General features: G+C 44.6%; 1 protein-coding gene across 3 annotated transcripts in view; it reads right to left on the bottom strand.

Annotated features, from left to right (window-relative positions):
- CHCHD6 (coiled-coil-helix-coiled-coil-helix domain containing 6) overlaps window positions 1-22,519 on the bottom strand; it is a 1,117,425-nt gene that overhangs the window by 1,060,516 nt on the left and 34,390 nt on the right. For all 3 annotated transcript variants that reach the window (XM_085624410.1, XM_085624411.1, XM_085624412.1), the window contains exons 2-3: window positions 19,275-19,425; window positions 438-507 (exon numbers count right to left, since the gene is read on the bottom strand). In XM_085624410.1, coding sequence (XP_085480536.1) covers window positions 438-507; window positions 19,275-19,425 — 221 coding nt within the window. The remainder of the gene's footprint in view (window positions 1-437; window positions 508-19,274; window positions 19,426-22,519) is intronic.

Below are 22,519 nucleotides of genomic sequence, written 5' to 3'. Positions count from 1 at the left end.
TCCCCCCCCAATGCTGTTAATTATCTCAAAGATGATCACCAATAAACAGGATTTTTCAATGTACACAATTCTAAAGGGTGTATTCATAAAGTGCTAGAGTCACTTTCATTTGTCCCACACACATGGTCTCCTAAGAGAATTTATTTTGTCTCCTAAGAGATTTTATTTTGATTTCTTGGGCCCCTGAAAATTGTCATATTGAATGTGTATTTTGAATGTGCTTGTCATGCAGAAAGGTGAACCTTTTCGTATAGAGGCCAAGAGGGAGCGATACAACAGACTTGATTGTAAAGTTCCATTGCAGTATTAATGGATGTCCCCCATTACGGTAATATGGTCATGTCAAAACCCATGGACATCTTATCCTGCCTACCTACAAACACTTTCAGAGAAGGACTATGGCTATTCCTTACTAAAAATACCCAGTGATCACTCACCTCCTGTACAGATTCTCTTCACCCTCGCTGGGCCTCTTGGACGAGCTGGATGACTTTTGGTGATCAGAACCTTGAATAAAGAAAGGAGGAAAATGATGAATCGCAGTGAAATAATAATCGAATATCATCACATCAGCAGCACCTGAGGAAACTATGCGACGTACACGCCTCAGAAGAGCCCAAACAGAAAAACATTACTTTAGCCACAGGAAACCACCACAGCTCCCAGGTTTGTAACCCACACAGAGGTAAAATGTATCTGGGAAAACGGCAGCTCTGTAGCTCAATGCTATCTAGCAAACATTCAGTCACATTATTGAAGTATAGTAAATATTAGATTACTATAATAGCGCTTAAAGATTTCATGATTGGTGAGTGGATTTTTAGGTATAGCACACACCGCAAAGTAAATAACTTCTAAGGGGATGAGTAACATTTAGGGTGGATTTAGTGCTCCTGAAAAAAGGCTAGATTAAAGCTAGTGCTGGCTGACGCTATCCATGTCAGTGCAGACATTCCCAGCCTGTGAATTTCAACACAAATCTCATTTAGGATGGGAATGGTCATTGAGACGAGAGAGCTTCCGATCAAGACTCTAAGCAACATCAGGATGGGAGTTTTAGATTCAAAATATATTTTCATGGATTTCCACTGTGAATAAGAATATAGCCAATATCACCATCATGATCTCTCCACCAACAAATATATCTTAGCAGAGGCTCTAATGCAGTACAGCTGTTCAACCCATGAGTCAATGAATGTCAAATGCTCACGTAAAGCTAACCATAAAGGCAGTTAAAAGAGAAGAACAGGTGGAGAGAAGGAAAGCTTTGTGAAAGCTGAATGCGGCACCAACTACAAGAGTTGAACTCCTCCTTTATCAAAAGCGGCGAGTGGGGCTAGGCTCTTTTCTTCACAACGTTCTACATTCAAGCGCGCAATAGGGATTCTAAACATATTACTATATTATAGTGAAGGCTAACAGTAGAGTCTGAATGAGGGGAATAGCCCCAAGGTCACACCTACATACAGAGAAAAACACATATGCCTGTAAAAGACAACTGCCTGCACCCGCATCCAGGCCACATCATGCATGCCTCTACTAGCAGCATCAAGCTCCTCTTTAATCCCTCGTTTAACTGCACAGGCTGGGTAACATCAGAAAACGCTTTCTTCTCCTCTTTGAATATGTCCTGCTTCAGTATGTTCTCCATCTTTAGCACATTTTAATACCATCAAGAGAGCTCTCAGAGCGGTTTCCTCTCACGTCCCTCCTCTTGAAGCCTTGCTGATCTACGGATCTCCATCCCTGGTTATACTCATTCAGTCCCAACATCTGAGAGCGAAGAGGTCTTCAGCAGCTTTAACCGCAGTGACTCCCAGCAGACACAGAATCACAGTTTCATTTAAAACATGGAGTCACTCCAGCCTGCTACCCTCCTCTGGTTGCTCCAGCAGTTTCAGATGTACCTACACCAACTATTCAACTATTCAGGGTAGGTGGCACTCCATAGGGGCTTCATATTCTGCAGAGGCAAAAGGATGGTGAGCCTTGCTCATGGCGGTCATCCAGATCTTTGGGCACTTGCCCACCAGAATCTCGGCTCGCTGCATGTTCCTCCAACCAAATCATCTAATAGCGACCCATTGTCAGCTCTTCGGCTAAACAGATCTGTGGACCCCCCCTCCCCCACTCAGTGCCTTGAGACCCTCACGTGTGAGTAGAGCACTTACAATTCCCTGATTGATTGATTGTCATCATTACAGCCAGTGATGGATTCTAATAAGTGTCCCTGTATATTTATTTTGCATCACAAGTAAAATCCTCTGCTTCCCTGCTATCATAGGCCAAGTGTGACTGCATCAGAGATCTCCTCTGTGCAAGAACATAAAATAATTCAGGAGAAATACAGCAGTGATAATAGGGTTTGCTTAGAATGCAGAAGTGTTGCTGGAAGACAACATTGTACATCACAGCATCCTTTCAATTTCTCAAGGTATCCACAGCATCCTTTCAATCTCTCAAGCTATCCACAGCATCCTTTCAATCTCTCAAGGTATCCAGGCTTCCTTTGACCCTTTAGAACAACAGAGGCCTTTACTTATAGTTCCCTGCAAGACATTAACCACATAATGAGGTTGGTTCAAGCTACAGTAAGCCCATAGGCATGCAAAGTAAGGCACCCACGAGGATCAACACAAACTAGCTGCATTTTGACTGAACACAAAGAGTTGCGTATCCTATCACAATCTTACCAATTTGTCGGGTTAGCTTTAAGGCTCCATAATGCCCACTTTTCTTGTTCAAACAGTACTCCTATTCTGCTTGCTCAGGTGTTAACTACTGGCCTTTGGAATGTTATAAACCATTATTGAATGCTTCAACACTCAAAAGAAAGATATCCATAACCCCATAACAATCGCATCTCAGGGTTTCCTTTACAGTAGGGGGAACATTTTTGCTTTAAAAGTGTTCACAATATAATAACACGAGCACTCTCAGTGAAAACGCATTGGACACATTCTTGACAACAGTCTTACATCCAATGTGGCACTAATGCATATCGCGATTTTCAGATGCTAGAACAGCACCCGGCGAGTTCTTCTCAAAGCAGGCGTTTGTGGGTTGTCGCAACCGTTCGCGCTGAGAAATCTGCTGCTCGAGTAGAAAATCTACTCGAGCTGCAGCAAGAAGCAGCGCCCTCTGGTGTGCCGCATGATGCAGTTCGCACCAATTTTGCAGCGTGGAATAAGCTCCCAGCACTAAAAATCAGCACGGCGTATTGATTTCCGCCTGCTCGCGGAACTCCACAATCTCACAGGAAGTGAAACTTTGAGTTCTGCCCACCCCTAGTGTAAAGCACTTCAACGCCTCATTAGGTGCTGTAAGCGCTATAAAGATGCACTTGCAATACAATACAATACTGCCACTAGCCAGGGACAGCACAATCTTCAGCAGTGTGCTCCATGAACTTGAGCAGACGTCACAGATTTCCCCGGACAGTCTCGGTTTTCAGAGGTCTGTCCTGGTGCCCCGACTCTTGACAATTTTAGACAGATTGCCCGGTTTTTGAAGCAGGTGGAGTACTTGAATAATTTCATATCACACATGCACATATTCCACGTGTGCCTCGTTCGTGTGGCATGCTGTTCATTACTCAAGACTCTGCTCTGCATCAGCCTCTTTAAGCAGCAGAACCAGAGCTCAGCTGGACCCGCAGTCACGGTCCCTGCACAGGGCAGGAGGGTATTGGTGCAGAGGAAGTCCTGCCATAGGCGACAGTCTTTTGAAATCAGTCTGGCACACTCTGAAAACCGGAGCTGTCCGGGGAAATCCTGTCATGTTCATGGAGCACATGTATGTACATGCATCCTTTTAGTCCTACTTCTATGTTTAGCCTGTCACAGTCTTTGCTTTTCAAAATGTGGTCGCCCCAAGAAAAGATCCCAAATACAGTCGTTCTTTAGATAGGCAGGTCTTTGATGTATTTTTATTCTTCATACTGATGCATGCTTATTGTCTAAGAGTGCTTCGAAGGTATTTTAAGAGGGCGTGTTGGAGCTATACAACACTGAAAATACAAACAATACAGGGTACAGTTTTGATGGCGATTTTGAATTATGTCGCTTTTTATTTTGCGATTTTATTGCCATGTAATTGAGACCGAACGCCGCCCCCACCCTCCTTCCCCCATAGAGGACGAGTCTGCATTACAGGAAGAATTCATAGCCTCTTAGTCTGAAATGTGGGATAACAGCAGGGAGCAGATTGCTTGCACACTGGGCTGAATAATGTACAACTGTGAGGAATTATGTGCTTTCCCCTGCCTTTGGATATGAAGTCTTGTGTTTTTATTACCCGATGCAACTGTAATTTGGTTAAAATTAAATAACATTAAAAAAAGGAGACAGTCGTTTAAATTTCAGGTCGCATTTTTATAGCTTCATTTTGTAAAAAATGCAAATTGAAGGCACATAACACTTTAAAGGTTGTCTTTTGCGAGTATTTCAGGCTAGTCTTCTTGTAGCGGTGTAATACGCAGGTGTTCAGCACCGCGCGAGACACCTACATTTATATAGCGCTTACTACCCCTGATAAGACATCTACAGGAGATCTGAGCAATGTACACTGCTACTTAAAGCTTAGTATGCAAGGTGAGAGTACTTCATTTTGGTAACATCAGAACCTTACAATCCTATCTATAAAACAGTGTACAGTGATACAAATATAAAACTTCATTTAAGAGTGGGCACAAGGTTTTCGATCACACACTCAAACATTAATGCACCTCAAGATTAACGATGCTTTTTATTCCACCTGCATTAAAATAATAACTTGTTTTATATAGTGCCATCGTCTGAACAGGTCCCAGACTGGATTCCATACAGACGGGTTAGGGCCACCAGGATGATCTGCAGTTGTTTGTCTATGATGTTCCCCAAAATCTTTGAGAGCCATAGAAGAACTGCGATTGGACAATAGTTACTTAAAACAAGATGGTCAAGAGACGTTTTCCTGAAAAGGAGCATCAGCAGTGACATTTTTAATGATTTTGGGGGTGAAGGGTCTGAGGGCAATGATAGATTTCTAACATCATTTTGGAGGCATTAGGGTTTGCTGACTCCTTCACCACGGGTGCAGGAAGGATGTTAATGTCCAAGCAAGTAGGCCGGATCTCATAAGGCAATAGGGTAATCCGACCCTCTTTCACCTGTGCAAAAGAGGAGAATGTAATCATAAGAAATCCAGGATCATATATATTCTGGGAAGGTGTACATCATTTAAATTATCAAATTTATTCATAAAAAATACATTAGAGGAGCCAACTAAGTCACGGTCACGTGTCAACCTGCAAATAACAATTAGAATATAAACATTGTCAGCAACACAATCGGACTAATTTTGCCCACAATGTTTATACTCTTTTTCAAGCAAAATGCAAAAAAGCAAGTCGTCTTGTGGAAATCAAAAATAATTGCTGCTAGCATGAGCTGAAGCCATCTTGTTTGCAGCATCCATTTTGTTAGCCATGTGATTCTGCTGTCTTCACTGTTGCTTGCCTTTCTATTCTGCTTGAGTCATCAACCTTAGTTAACTCCTGTACTGAGCCAGAGCAATGTATGAGCTCAGAAAGGCCTGTAGCTGCTAGAATGCACTGTTTGAGAATGCAACTGTCTATCATATCCTACTGATGTAAGCAGTTTTGTTTCCCCTCCCACTTTGCTGACTAAGTGCTATCCATCTACCCATGTTAGTCGATAGCTATTCCTGTGTAGGTATGTACCTTTCATTTGTAACTACATGCTTACTCTGCAACAAACTGTGTATAAAAGGCCCATGGTTTCTGTATTCCATGTACTACCTCCTACAGTGCCTGAGGGTGTTGTATTGATGTAGTTCCACTCATGAGTGATTAATAAACTTGTTATTTTGAATTCCAGCTTCAGTGCCAATCTCTTCTTTGTTAGTCTAAGGACCCGTGGACAAACTTAAGGGAGAACCCAGCACAGGTGTGCCCCTGAAAAGGCACATTTCCACAGTTTGGCGCCCGACTCGTGGGGCTCATCGGAGACGCAGCCGTCCAAAGGAGTGGTCTTGACGGAGGAATGGAATCTTACGGAGGAGACGTCCTGCACGAGGAGACCTTTTGTCTTTGCAGACCGAAGTGCTTTTCCGGTTTTCCCGATTTGACCCTCCAGGTGGTGGCCGGTCCCGACTGAGATCACCTTTGGTGCAAGTTTTGCAGTAACCATTAGGTAAACCAAGAGATTGGCAGTTGGAGGTTGGAGACTTGTTTGGTAAGGTCGCTGAAGCGACACTCTCGATTTTGGATTTGCTCGGCCAAGATTCTGGTTTTGTTTGTTTGTTTATTGCAATAAATAAAGGCAGGTAATGTGGAGATTTTTCTCTACTTTGATGTATCCGGGATAAGTAATATTTTACTACAATTTGGTAGCATGCCTGCTCCTAGCACACTTTGTAGGTTGTGTTGCTGTCTTGGTGGTAACAAAATGGATTTAGAAAGTAGTCAGCCGGCTCCCCTAGAGGGGACACCTAATAGGTACATGTATATTAAATACAATATTTCTTCGATAATGTATAGTACACTGTGGAACAAATATACGAAAAAGGATCCTGATCTACGATGGCCAGTAAATGGGTCATTTGATTTTAAAAAGATTCAGTATGCTGAGCAGTGTCTGTTTAAAAGAAAGAGTCGACAAGACATGTTTGATTGTGTACGAATGTGGGAGAAAGAAGTGCGTGAGAGAGCGAGGAAAGAAGAAGCTATAGCAGAAAAAGAAAAGCGAAAAACAGTATACAAAAACGCATTGGAATTGAAAAATAAGGAGATGAAGTAAATAAAAGAAAAAGAAGATAGAGAGCGTCGTTTAGAGGTAACTGGCCAGTATCCTATTAGGCGCCCCATTTATCCCATACTTAATAGACCTCAAGATGATTCTATTTTGGTAGATCGACCTTCACCCCCGTATAAATTCCCTAGTGCCCCTGAGAATGAAGGTTCTGATGAAGAGCATTTGTCTTCAGAAGAAAAAGATGAAGATAAGCAGGATGGGCAGAAGACTCGCTTTACTTTGACTACTGAATGCAAGGCCACTCTGCTCGTAAAGCAGCTCGTGAGAGTGCCTCCGCCCCAGAACTCATAGGAATGGTTCAACAGTGGATAGATTTAGAGCAGTTATATTTTGTAGAGACGTTTACTTGGGAAGTAATACTCAGTTTTAGAAAACATTCTGATGATTTAGATCCCACCACCAGTTACGCTAGACCTCCCAGACCAGCCTGGACGCTGAGACCATCCCCCATGAGTACACCGGTCCAAGAAGCAGTTGCAAGGGCCATGGATCAACACACGCCCAGAGGTGAGGAGAGAGACTGCCTAGCGTCCCTGGGGGCGTGGGAGGATTCCTGAGCCCAAGAGCTACGGGCCCGGCGACAGTAGGGGCTGACAAGGGAGAGAGATTACGGTGCGAAGCACCACGCTGGAGCCTTCACGTGAGAAGTGGCACCAAAATGGAGGAGATATAGAAAGACAGCAGCACTGCACACCTGCCCATAATCAGCTCAGCAGAAGTTCAGTGAACAGCCTACTGGAGGAGATAAGTTCACATAACTCGGGGGAAAGATGTTGAACCCCCGGATCAGACACGGTGAAAGGTGGCCTCCTCCGCAGGGCGAAGTTACCTGCACAGCCGCGGTGGAAGCGAATCTGAGGGGCCTCCACGCAGTTAAGGGTCGGCAAACAACCGAGGTCTGTTGGAGAGCGGGGGGCCCACATCAGACCTCACAAACATAGCTGACAGCAGATCCACACGGGTTCTCTGTGCCCCGCTAGAGGTGAAAGGGGGGGCCTGGAGATTGGGGAGACACTCAACACACAGACCGAAAACCTGGCAGAAGAGCCGATGACCCGCACATTCTGTTCAGAACAATCCGAAAGGACCTGCAGACTCTTAAGAAGGATCTTACACAAGAAATCAAGGAGACCAGAAGAGATGTGGACGCCCTCAGGACCGAGTTGCAGCACTGGAAGTTAAAGGAGACGGCCGGATACAGAGATGGAGGCACTGCAGCAAGAAGTGCTCCATCTCCGGGACCAACATATAGACTTACAAGCCCATCTAGAAGATCTAGAGAACCAGTTCCAAAGAACGAGGAGTGGCGACTAAAGCGGAGGGAGGAGACATCTTTAGATTTGTAAGGGACCTCTTTACACATATTCTTGGCAACCCTCCAGGTACAGAGCTAAAGCTGGACAGAGCACACAGAGTGGGCCCGCCTCGCTCGGATGGAGCCCCCACCCCCGGCTGACATCTTAACTTCTGTACATAACTTTCAAATCTAAGAGGAAATATTGCACAAGGCACAGACAATGCAGCCTGTCACATTCAGAGATCAAACCCCTACGATGTTTCAGGACCTTGCCTCACTTACATTACAAAAACGAAGAGAATTCCACTCAGTCACCACGCACCTACGGAAATCGCATACTCATAGGGTCACCCCCTTAGACTTCTCGTCCGAGAGGTAAACTCCAGCAGTTAAGCTCCCTATCCGAGGTCTGCCGATAACAGGGTCTGGAATTGCCTGAGGAGTCCTGTAGCTTCGCCCTCGGCCCAGGGGCAGCAACAGACAAAACCACGGCGACAAGGACGCCAACGTAGCCCGAGAAAACCAAATCAAGCGGAAATAGCGAAAGGTCAGGAAGAATCACTAGAGTCTATTCCTGCGGCATTGGCAAAGACGGAGGATGTATGAGCTTACTAAGTGGGTAGTGACCCCACATAGAGACAAAAGGCGGGCGGCAGGTAGGGAGGGCATCTGAAAATTGGCCACACTACGGACCCCAATTTCACTTCCTGGAGGCCACAAATGGCTGAAGGAGTGTTCTTGAACTCGTTATTAGTCATTCTGATTTATTTCTTTATAGGGTTATATAAAGTAATTGTTGGGGTCTCCCATTCACCACACAACTACGCCCAGTAGCACACCATGAGGGCGCAGGGGATCATCCTGCGTAGAGGTAGGGAACAGCAGTTAGATCCCGAGACTCATTTCATAGGTATACTGACTACTCAAAAGAATACAATCCACTGACCTTAGAATTCTCACCCTCAATGTGAGGGGACTTAATAACCTAATAAAGCACAGAGCGATAATATCATATCTAGAAAGCACGAAGGCAGACATTGGTCCCCTACAGGAAACCCATCTCCTAGCCAGAGACTGCCATAGTCTCAAAGCCTGTGCATTCCCCATCCAACAGTTCTCTTCATGCTCTACTAAAACCTCGGGGTGGCTATGTTAGAGTCCAAAACATTTAGAGGCAAAGTAATACAGAAAGAGGCTGAAATCAAAGGGAGACTCCTTGCTTACAAATTCTCACTAGGGAGCCATGCTTTGATCATAGGCTCGATATACGTGCCTAACGAGGGTCAAGAGAAATTCCTCCATGGGGCACTTAACTTGGTATTTAACAACATTCTAGACAGGTTAGCCCTATGATATGGGCAAACTGGTGCCCTGTCTGCAGAAGGCCAGGTCCGATTGAGGGAGTTGGGCCTGACAGACTTATGGAAGGCAGCCCATTCCCAACCAGGGAATACTCCTTTTTCTCGAATGCTCACAAAACATACGCCAGACTGGACTATCTCCTTGGCACTAAAGACATGCATTTATTCACATTGGACACAGAAATTCCCACAGCAACACCCTCGGACCAAGCAGCAGTGGCAATCACCTTCTCGTTCCCACCAATGAAGTGCCCCTTTAGACAGTGGCGTCTGAGAAACACACTTCTACAACGCCCGGAAGTAACAACACAAATTCAGCGAGCTATAGAGGACTATCTCTTGCACAATGACACTACAGAGACATGCACGGCAACCCTGTGGGAGGCGCTTAAAACTGTAGTCAGGGGCAAATTCATTGCGATATCCGCTGTAGACAACGCGCTTCGGAAAGAGAAATGGGTGGGTCTATCTCAGCGAATACGGGAGTTAGAACTTATCCATAAGAGGACGTGGGCCACTAGAATATGGCGCCAACTTTTGGCGCTACAAACACAATTAGGGGTGACCGACTTAGACCGGGCTGAGTACGCGGCCCTTCGGCTACGTCACGCCTTTTATGTGGGGGGGGAGACAAGTGTGGCTGCCTTTTAGCACATAAACTACACAAAAGTCGGCAGAGGCAGGAGATTGAGACGATACACAACCGAGAAGGGACCTTAGTTTCGGAAGACACTGACATAGTGGGAGCCTGTCACGATTTCTATGCACAGCTATACTCGGGCCAAACACTAGATAGCACCGAGAGCGAACGATACTTGTTAAACGCGCAACCCGCCACCCTGACCCTGGAGCAATCTGAACACCTAGACAGAGAAATCCGGACTGAGGAGGTCGTAGCGGCAATCTCCCAGTTAAAACAGGCAAAATTACCAGGCCCAGACAGCTTTATGTCAGCCTTCTATAAAACGTTTTGCCCGATCATGGCACCACTCTTCACCAAACTGTTTTACACATTTGCAGAGCAGGGAAGCAATCCCAGCCTCGATGCTAGAAGTGGCAATTATAGTCATCCCTAAGCCAGGGAAGGACAAGTAATACTGTGGATCATTCCGACCCATCTCACTCTTGAATGTGAACCTGAAACTATTTACCGGAATATTAGCCCATAGGTTGAGCACCTACATGCCTGCCTGCGCCAAGATAGGGCATTGACTGGAACGTCACTACAGAAGGTCCCCTTCCTCAAGAAAACACACAGGCTTCAGAACTTGTACTTGTCCCCCATAACGCGGTCCACAATGGTTGCGTGAGATCAGACCAACGTCAGACATAATTGGACTACCTTTCCCTCCCCTTTAACCCCTCTATTTGATGACCCGGAGTTTGAGCCAGGGATGGGCGAGGCCAGATTCATGCAGTGGTGCGACTCAGAGTGCAGTGCAATTGATCATCTCTTTGATAAGGAAGGGGCACTCTCAACCGCAAAATAGGCTCAACGCGCAAAGATATCTTACCCAATATGAAACATGGCTCCTATCAAAATCCTCAGACAAGAAGATAATTTCAGAGCTATATTCCCTATTGAACGCGTGAAACAAACACACATATAACACGGGACGAGTAAGGTGGGAAAAGGACATAGGAAGGGCACTGAGCGACAAAGAATGGGAAGGAGTATACTGCAGAGCCAGACACACAGCCAGTAACAAAGCCCAGGCAAAAACATTAACTAAGGTAGTCACTCACTGGTGCTACACTTTAACACGCATACACAAGGTTAGTCCCACACAAAGCACGGAGTGTTGGTAGGGTTGCGGGGATCTGGGAATGCTGGTACACATCCTATATGAGTGTCGACTCCTGAAGCACTACTGGACACAAATACTAGATGAAATTGATGCGCACCTTGATAACCCAACTACCCAGATTTCCTGCGTATGTATTCCTGGGGGTCCCAAACCCACTCACATACCCTTTGAAGTCAAGAAGAGGGCACTTGATTGGGCTGGCCTAAGGTGCAGCCATGCAGAACATACTTACCCAGTGGGGGACACCACAGATTCCCACACACACAGGCTGGCACCAACAACTGTGGCACATTTTGGGAATAGAAAAAAAAAACTTAAAATAACACTTGCGGTGGCCGGGCATGGCTCCGTGTTCTGGGACTTGTGGCAGCCCTTCCTGTGTCTGCTCGCGCAAGAATTTAGAGAACTTACCTGTCCCAAATACTTACGGCTGCTGCGTCTGCCCGAGGCTTCTGCATACCCAAGCAGGGAGCAGAATTAATTTGCAAACACCACCAACACGGAATCCCAACCGATATCACATAAGCGAATGGAAGGAGGGTGGGGGGGGGAGGAAAAGGATGGGGGTTAGTTTAATTAGTTGACATTTGCATGCCTGTTATAGCATGATGAGCTTTGTATAGCCCAAGAAAACAAAGCCTGTAATTGACAAAGTCTGTTTGATTTTGTAAAATTCAATAAAAAGATTTGAACTATAAGAGGAATAAAGCACAATGGCTCCAACAATTTCTTCGGCTGCTGCCTTTGCACTGAATGAAAACACCAATTCTATAAGCAAAAGAACTAAGGGCCAGAACGGTGTCCCTGAGATATTAGGAAGAGTACACCGCCCGCTAAGATAAGCGGTAAACCAATTATCTTTTACCTTTTCTTAGCAGATGGTCTTAAGGAAAGTCATTCACCAATGAAAGATTCAACTTTCCATATGAAGTGGAAGTTAGGCCTTTTCCCAGTGCAGGTAAAGCTTCATAGGGAAAGCAAGCAATGACGGCACGAGACATCCAAACAGTGAATAAGCCAAATAGGAGGCAAATGGAATGTTAAACAGATAAGGGGTGAAGCAGTCATTGAGCTCAACTGAGGTCAACCTCTAGTCAATGTTCAACTATTCTGAAAAATAGTGAGAAAACGAGTAAAACAGCCAGGTATCACCTGGACCAACATGACAGCAGCAAATCCAAGCTAGCTAGAGCATGATACCAAAGAAGGAGGATGCTAGCATGAGGGAGGTAAGACACAGATTCAGGGGCACTTTAAATTGTTACTAAGTGCAAGGAGAGCCCCAGGGTTAAGAGGTCTAACCTATCTTTTAAGTGAATTATTTATTCTTTGAGGATCCGAACAGGATAACAAAATGCACACAATTGTGGGGGGCGGGGGGTGCAGAAAGAGAAGTGAAAGTGATTCAAACTTTGTTCCTAGTGCTAACGGCTTTCATTTCAAGGTTGAAAATAAGATGTACACAGAAAAATCTTACACTGCAAAAGATCCACTCAAAATTTGGTCTATCCACGCTGAGTCTATCAGACTTGTTCCAAGGTCAATAAAAAAAATGGGAGACATAGCGGTAAGTCATAGATTGCCAGACAAATTGAGCAACTCGCCCAAGCCCTACAGCTAAAATAGCTGCAAAAAACAAAGCGAGCAAAGGTTCATGAAGCAAAGTAAAGCATGTGAGCACAAGCTGCAAATCAAAGAGGTGTTAAAAAATGAAGAAAAGCTGGCGCTCCTCAAGGATAAGAGAAATACTGTTTTTAACAAGTGTAGGCAAAATTGATTTAATTTACCTCTGAAGTGCTCTACTGGCTGAGGGAGAACCTAGGGTCAGGGGCCATATGGCTAGGAACATTACATTGATAAGCAGGACACCCACTGGAGATGAGCTAACCAGCAGGTCACAAGCTTGAATCCCAGCAAGGCCAACTCATCTCCCATTCTTCCTCAGTCATAAAATTGAAGGTCAGTCAACTGGGCTACAGTAATAACTGTTCTTTACAGCATTTAGAAACTGCAGCAGCATGGCATAACTCCATACATATCCAAGATGAATATGATCATGGGATCCCCATCAAGGTCTGCAACCTTTATCTATGTGACAGGATACCTCTATGGTAACTCTCACGAGGGAATTTCCCTAGTTTCTTTAATCCAGTAAGTAAGTTTGTGATCCCATACATGGGGTGTGGAATTTTGTAAAATATCTACTAGTCCAAAGGACAAGATACTGACAAAACCTACTTGTCAGAGTCCTCATAGCAGGATCTTTGATTATGCCAGGGGTCACATTAAACCAGTGTTTGGATTCTAGCGAGGCTCTGATTTTTGCCACCTTTCTGCACATCTGCACACAGGGCCATGAAGTATGGCCGGGGCTGGAAGCCCTGTGAGTTCATGCACACCCATAAACTTACATCTCTAAGAATATTCGCCTGCTCCTTTACAAAATCTTCCCAAACTATAAAAAAAAAAATCGACATTTACATGTACAAAGGCACAAGTACAACTTTTTTCATGATGGAAATAAAGGTTGTGGTATAGGTTAGGGCTGAATTTGCAATCCCTGACACACATTTATGTTTCCTAATGCAAACATCTGCTATTTGCTCCTGCGGAAATGGAACTTACAAACGTTTTCTAGGAGTACAGTTTCCAGACCTACATTTGTAAACTCTTGGCAATTCCTGAAAATCTTAAATCTGCATCAGTACCAAGTCCTGGACTAGCGGGCACATTTTTGAGAATGCATTTGTATGGAGCCACAATGCTTTCACACCGATTCTTGAACACCGCTATTTTGTTTAGATTTTACCATGGATCAAACACGTTTCCTAAGATGGTGTCTTAGTGGAATATTTAAACTTGCATAATAGTTTAGCAAAACGTTTTTACAAGTTGCCCATTTCTTCATGTACATTTTATTTTGAACAATCACCAATCTGGCTTTCCTGTATCTGCATACGATCAAAAGCATTCTGGAACATTATAAATAGTCCCAAATTATTACATCTTGCAGACATATTTACACAAATTGGAACCACTGAGACATAGGTATCTACTGATTAATGTAGATTTCAGAATAGGTGAACTGGACAAACATTTGAGGAAGGCCTCAACTGATGGTGGAAGGCCCAGTCTATTCAGGATTTTCTTTTTGAAGAGCACTAGAAATATAGTAGAAACCAATAAGGGCCTAGGTTCAGCTAAGGTTTTAGGGGATTTGACCAAGGCAGACATCTTTCATTCGGTCATTTCACGCGATTGTGGCAGTGTGCAAGGGGACAGCAGACCCTAATCTCAACGTCCGAAGTAGGAGCCAAAAAATACATTCAACCAAATCAAAGCCTGGAAAGGCAGGAATAGAGGGAGCTGAAGATTCGAGAAGCTTCCCTAGGGAGGGATACTAGGGTGGAAGATATGGTTGTTCGCACACAACTGGCAAGCAATAAGAAAGGATAGGTATGGGCTCTACATACTGGTAGTGTTTTTAGTGCCTTGTTAGAAAGGACAACCTAATACCTTATCTTTTTTCCCCCAAGAAATGTGTATTGTAACAAACCAGGATAAGTGCAAATTATTTCAGCAATATGTCTTTTTTAAAAGCAGAACTTCTTCTCTGTAAAGAAAAAGGGCTCGGAGAACATCAGACTTATTTTAAACCTGAAAGTACACAATACATAGTTGATCTATTGACACTTCACAATGGAACAACTGATGGAAGACACATCCTCCTGCAAGGAGACTGACTAACAAAGGTAGATTTAAATGATGACAACCTCTCAGATCCCAGGTTTTCCCCACAATACAAGAACCTGCAGTTTATCTGGATGTGGCAAGTTCTCAATCCTTCCATTTGGCCTCTCTTACACTCCTTTGTTCTTCACCAAAACTCTGAAGCCGGTGACTGTGGCTGAGGGTCAGTGTGGTCATAATGAAGATATATCTAGATCAGGTGTCTCCAACCAGTCGATCCTGAGCTACCAGTAGCTACCTAGTAGTTCACAGCCTTGAGTTCATTTTTAAATAAGCACACGGTAATTATTATTTTTTTTAACATTAAAAGGAAGGCACTGTTTATTTTACATTATCATCATAAGGCTGCAGATAGTAGAGCCAGATAAGGAGCAGTGCTCAGTCAGATTTACGGGAGAGGCTGGGTCACAGAGATGAAGAACTGAAGCACTGGAGTATTTAACTCTAAATAAAAGTCCTTGTCTACTCAATATTGGAGCGTGAAGACAAAATGTTAATGAATGCTTTTAAAAAGGAGAACGTTACATTGAAATGTTACCTTAATGGCTAACTTTTCATTTACATTTTCTCCCATTTCAAAGTGTCTCATTTACAAGCAGCAGGCCTTTTGCTCCAAGTGGCCAGTAGACACTGTGCCACATTTATAACTGAAAAATAGTCTTTTTTTCAAATGGGAGGAATTTAAAGTGAAGAAAACCTTTTCTATGAAACATTAAGTATTAAGGTCTTTCTCCACTTTTAATTAAGCCAAATACGTCTTATGTTATACGTTTTATGAAGCAAGTTTATTCACTTAAAATTGCTTCCATTTAAACAAATGTGTTTTTCTGTTATAAATATGGAACCATGCCTACAGGCCATTGGGAACAAGACGCTTGGCGTTTGTAAATGTGACACTTTGAAATGGGAGAAAATCTAAATGATGAGTATTATAGATTCTATATAAACAAAGTTGACTCTTCAGTTCAATTTTCACAATACAGTGCCATATTTATAAGTGGAAAATACAGCCATTATTTTAAGTGGGAGAAACATCGCACACATGTTAATACATCCCCAAAGACCATGCTCTCACTGACACATATGGCAGCCCTGTCATTTAAACAAAGTATTTTGTTCAAACCATAGCACCTGGCTCTGTGGACATTAGTTTAAAGTCAGTTAAGTTGAGCGTGGTGGCGTCTGGTAACAATGAGCGAGTTGCTTAACGTTCAGCAGCTCACAATGATTTTCACTGATCAGAAGTAGCTCTCACTACAGAAAAGGCTGGAGACCCCTGACCTGGATGATATGACTGGATTTTTATTTTCAGGGTGTGAACAGGCGTTAACTGTAAATAACCTTCCACAGACTTAGGGTTGGTAGTATACCTGGAAAGGTTACCTCTGAAAAAGCGGTCAGAATTACTGGCGTTCTCAGTGGGTGCAGTGCGGACATATCTATAGTCTCTGTAGAACACCAGATCCATAAAAAGAAAGATAGGGTCGACCTTAAGTGGGGGACACATCTCACCCAGGGGATTAGCCAATATTGTGATGATGGAAACAATAAGGTATGGGTGAATGCTTCAACTGATCTTAGCCTCTGGTAAGGGTGTCAGGCTGCATTCTAGTCCATCATTAATTTTCCCACCATGCTACTGACACAAGAACCAGCCATATGCAAATCAGTCCTGCTCCAACAGGAACGATCCAGCATGAACCACCAGGCCAAGTCCCTTCGAAACAGGAATACAAGCACCCACAAAGCAGTTTCGGCCCACTTGGGCCTCATCGGTAGAGCGCAGTTTCAATCCTATGGCTCTGCGAGCAAGGGACCCACGTATGGGCACACCGGTCCCACGGAGCTAAACAAAAAGGTGATGAGTGGAATTGTTGAACAAATCTCAGCCACAAGTAATTACTTGCACTCCATCTTTTTTTACCCAGCTTGCCACTTCAGACAGGACCCAGCCAAATGCAAATCACCTTAGATTCTGGGCATACCCAGAGCACTTAAGGTGTCATACTGAGAAAAACAAAAACCTGATGTGTGGAATACTTGAATTAATCTCAGTGATGGGTAATTACTTGAGACAGCATAACGGTCCAATATATTTTTGCCAATGATGCCACCTCAGACAAGAACCAGACAATTGCATCCACTGCCGGAAACGTGTCTTCTTAGAACTGGAATTGCACACGAAAAGGACAGAGCTCCTGCAGATCTTCTTTGAGTGTCCATCAGATTGACATTATGGCAGCAGTCCTATATGCTGAATTCTAGAATAGGACACAATCTTGGGTGCTCAGCGTTCTGACAAACGATTTCCAGCACTTCAGCCTTAATATCTAGAGTTCCACCTAGGCATAGTATCTTGTAGGGCTATCCAACAGAGTGGCCAGCTGGAATTCCAGGTACCAGGTATAAGGCAGATATTGAAAATGCTGCAACCGATATACCAAGCCATAATGGCCCCATACCAAACTGACAATATTTGTCTTGAAGCTAATCACTCAGATTCCACGGTTCTAGAGTTAGTGTTCAGCCTTAGAGGCTCAGGGGACCAATAAGTTCTTTCAAAATTTGAATTCAGCACGTTTTACCCCAGGCGAGGGGACAGAAGGCAAAGATATATGGGATGGTATATGGCTAGTTTCCAGGTCTTCTGCAACTATGCATTGGTGCTCCAACTTGACCCCCAGAGAATCGACCTTCTTGGGATATCAGGGTTCATTCTTGGAAACAGATGTCGGAGAGAAACTTTACTCCAATGAGGAAGAGGATGTCAGTATGGTACATTCCTTACTTCCAAACTCACAGAGACAAATAGAACAAGCATTGACAATGCTAATAAGTCTAGCATATTCAAGAGCTCTCTTAGCCATATTGTAGAGCAGCGCGGCTGCTGTGCAGTATGGCTAAAGTTATTTGAAAAAGTTCTATGATGTGGACAATGGGCGGGTGTGGGGCCAAAAGCAACACAGACAAGGACAACAGTGCATGACGAAAACAATGAAAATCGTACCTCGATCACAACGTAATCAGTAGAAGGACATCAATCAAGCTGAAGCTATCAATATTTGATCCAAGCTCCAGCAGAAAGAAGCGGACACGTTTTGGTCAATTAGAAGGAAGCAATTAAGAGTATCAGTGAAGCTAACGAATGGTTAGCAATGGCTGGCTGCAAGCCCCTGTTGTATAGGATATCTCTCACGCGCAAGAGACCTAAAATAGCTTTGTGCCCAATCTTTCCTTCCCAACCCAAGCTTTGTAGTCTGTTGCCTCAAAGCTTTTGAAGAACGGATCAGTGGGTTGAGGTAGCGTCTGCTGGGTCAACCATGGATTTTTATAAGGAAACCACAAGGTTTTGTGGCTTTGCCAATAGCATCTAAGGGTCTAAAGAGTGATGCAAGAGGCTGAAGCAAACATGTCACAGTCTAAGGAACATTCAGCAAGAGCAGTAATGGCATTAAAGGTTTTGAAGAGGATGCTTGGCAGAAAGATTTTGTCAAGGCTGGGAATATGGTCTTCATAAACTTTCATTTTAAAACCCCTGACCAGAGAGCCTGAAAGGAGAATGATACACTTTAAATTGCCTTAATATGATCTATTTGTATCTTTCATATAATAGCTATTTTCTGCCAAAGTTGTAAAACAAAGGTTTAAATTCTATTAATCAGTGAAACTCAGAAGGCCATTTTGTTCGTTTTGATGTTGCACGTAATATGTGATAAGTGATCGTGATACAAGGCATGTTGGACTCCTAGAGAGCGGTGTATGGTACACGTCGTTAGGACTGCGTATTTTGTGCATCAGGGGCTGAAATATTAACTTCCTGCATCTTGAATGTCTAGGTTACATGCAAGGATAGTTCCTAAAAGACTCCTCAACAATAATTAGTTTCAATGAGAGAATGTTGCTGTGAAAGTTCAGTTACCGATTTACAAGTCATTGACAAATTGTGGTTTGGCATTCAAGAAAGAGGATCCTACAGAGAAATTGACAGGCTTAGGACATTTGGTGATCAGATTACGTGTTTGTTTTACCGGTCCAGGACTACATATCATGGTTTTATGTGAAATGTACTTTCAAAATAGTTTTTTTCTGTGTTGTAGAGACATAGTAAAGAAGTCATGTATTATTTTTACCTTTGGGTCTAATAATAAATTGTAGAATTTCTTAAAACATTAGAAAAGAACATCATTTTGCAATGCTCCAAACAGAGGCCTAGTGCTTGCTCTCTCTCATCTCTGATCAGTACCTGTAGTGGAGGCACTGGGCTTCCCTTCTGGCACGCCTGTGATAGATTCACTGCTGGAGGATGAAGATGCAGGCATCGAGGAGGCAGACATGGTCTGCTCTCTGGCAGGCCGCTGTGAATCTTTCATTCGACTGACGACATCTTCAGAAAGCTAGACCAATTCAAGAAGACATAGCATTACATTAGATGTGTGACAAATGCTTTTTCAACCCTGCATTAGAAATAGTCAACCACGTAGGTTTTGGTAATCCGGAAGACAATTTCAATCCAATAACAATTCAACCAATTCAATGTACTGCACATGTAAAAGAATAAACAGCAAGCAATTGAGTAATTATTTTCGTACCAGACCTAAAAAATGGACAACAAAGATTGATATAGTTTAGGTGACTAAATGATGAACCTCAAAGCAAGTCACCTAGTACTCACAGTGATCATAGACAAGAGTTTGCCAAGCACCACTTGATTATCATCACCTTACCTTTATTTTCTTTAGTTTAGACACAGATGTGTTGCAAACTAACAAAACATAAATAGATGGTTACAAACCCAAAAGTACAAGAAAGTACAAAACTAAAATACAAATATGAATCTAGAACAAGAATTTATTCAGGCAAGGGGGGCATGGCCGACAGCCAAACGAAATGGCCGCCGCCTAGTGAAGCTCCAGACCTCCGCAGACTTCCCCAACCATCCGCTCAGTCATCCGCAGTTGTAAGCGACAACAAATACAAGGTAACGAGATCGGAGAGCAGTGGGCACCGATCCGGCCCGTCGCAGTATTCACCGCCCGGAAATTAAACAAGTTTGACCGTCTGCAACATTCACGGCCTACACACCAATTTGGAGCCGGGGCCTCGAGTGAATTGCCGGCCCGGGCAATCAAGAACTTTTTCATACCTCCCCAAGCGCAGCGCGACTGCACCGACAGCCTAGAAGAGAGTGAGTGCTGGGTAGACGCTGTACCGAACAGCAGGGCGGCTGACTGCCGGAGTCGCCGGGAACAACGTAAGTGGCGGCGTCCGATCGCCGAGTGCCGGTCCACCGCAGGGGAAGGTGGGGACGGGGGCCTCGACTTGATTGACCAGAGGTTGTACGAGGCCTACTCCTACATGCCCGCAAGTACAGGCTACAGCGTGCAAGACACCCTTTGTGGCCCAACACTGGCCCCAGCGCCATCGAGGGGAGCAGCCGCGTTTCCTACCTTGTTGGGCGCCGCTGGTGCCACCGCAGACCCCGGCAGGACTGTTTGCCATACGTAACCACGCTCGGCTCCCGGAGTCACTGGGGACAACGTCCGTGGCGACGATCTTTCGCCGCTCGTCGGTTCCACGCAGGGGGAAGAAGAGCCTGGCGCAAAACGCCCGACCAGACTGCCCGGAGGACGTGCGCGGCCCAGTCCGGCATGCACACTAGTGATGGCTTTGGCGCTCCCAGCGGTCTTTACGACCCACCACTCACTCGTGTCGCATAAGCTCCAATGTGAGGAGTAGACACACTTAAAGCGAAACCAGCACCACTGCGGCCTGCTTGTTGGGGAGGGCCCCAGCAGGCCCATTGAACCTTAGTGAACACAACCTACCCCGGGCCGGGTGAAAGGCCACAAGCTATAATCTTCAGGACATCAAAACACTGAGGTGCAAATATATAGGAAGTGCATAGGTAATAGGGGCAAGAGACTCCGTCAAAGACACACTTTGCTCCGTGACACCCGAGTACAGAAGGAAGAGTGATAATGTGTCCAGAACATGGAACAAACGCAATACAATAATCATCAACACAACTCCACCCCTCACTACAGCCTGTTAACGAGAGCGCAACAAGGAGCTACCCTAGGGATAGGAAAAACGAGAGGCAGCGTGTGATTACCCTACACACTGGCAGGCAGCAGTGAGTACTACCACCTAGCTCGTCACAAATATAACCGCTCAGCTGTTAATTGGAATCATGGGAGGCAGGGTTCAGCGTGTCGTGCACCAAACCAAGCTAGACAAATACACTTGTGCCAAATTAAGCCAAGAGCTGCCGGAGCATGCTGCGACGCCCACTGAGGATCATGCCGAGAAGGCGAACGAAGAAGTCACGTTGCAGGACATAATGGCGACGCCTAACAAGGTACATTCATCCCTAGAGTCCAGAATTGACACTGTCGCCACTGAACTCACGCTAATACAAGCGGATTTCCGTAAATTGAGCATAAGAGTGTCAGAAGTAGAAACAACGACAACTAGTCTCTCTGTAGATAAAGCCGCCCTCAAAAGACAAATAACGCACTGAGAAACTGAAAACAATACCTTGGCGGCAAAGCTGGATGATTTTGAAGGCTGCTCCCGGCGCAATAATATGAGCATTATAGGCGTGCCAGAAGGAGCAGGGGGACCGGCAATTGACCTTTTTGTGGAAGACCTAATCAAAAAACAATTGCAACCTCAGGGTATTTAGCAGTATTTCTCTGTCGAGAGAGCCCACCGGATCCCAGTAGGCCGGCCCAAACCAGGTGCACCACCAAGACCCATTCTTTTTTTTTTTTTTTTTAAACCGTTTTTATTGCAGAACAAAAAGATAAGCAGCTTACATACATAATGACCCTGCACCGCAAATGCCAGTGCCTTTTCCTTTCTTAGCCATGAGGCTTCTGTACACAGCTTGTGAGCCCACATCCCAGAGACCGGGCAGCGATAACATGTAGGTCATTATACTTAACCATATTTCAACCTGTACATTTGTTTATATCATTATAGGATGTCTGCGGTCCTGCTTTTAAGCTTTCTCCCCCCTTCCCTCCCACCCAGTCACTCCCCCCTCCCCAGTCCCTATCCCCCTATCCCCCTCCCTCTCCACCCTCCAGTGCCCTCGCCAACGACTGGACTCGGCCTTAATATGTATTCTTGGGTACTTATCAGAAGTAAATGACTATCTACTGTGTATATGTGGTTGGGACGTTCCGGGGATCAGCATCAGTATCAGAGGGCTCCTCCTCCTCCTCCTCAATCTCGCTGTTGCGCAGGGCCTGCACCAACATTTGATGAAGAGAGAGGAAGCGCACTCGTGTTCAAGCAATGTAATTCCAGTAAAGCGAGGTATGGGTGCAGACGAGTAGATCCCCCTGAGTAGGGATGAAAATTCTGTGAAAGCACGTTCTGGTCAGAAGCGTGTCACTCGAATTGCACTCCGAAGGAGAAATTAATCAAGCGAGGGTCGTTTTCTGTATTTCATTGATTTATTCAATTTATATATATTTAGTC

The sequence above is a fragment of the Triturus cristatus genome, chromosome 9 (genome assembly GCF_964204655.1).
Source record: "Triturus cristatus chromosome 9, aTriCri1.1, whole genome shotgun sequence".
NCBI lineage: Eukaryota > Metazoa > Chordata > Amphibia > Caudata > Salamandridae > Triturus > Triturus cristatus.
Note: the sequence above shows the minus strand (reverse complement) of the source record. Positions and strands in the feature narration are given on the sequence as shown.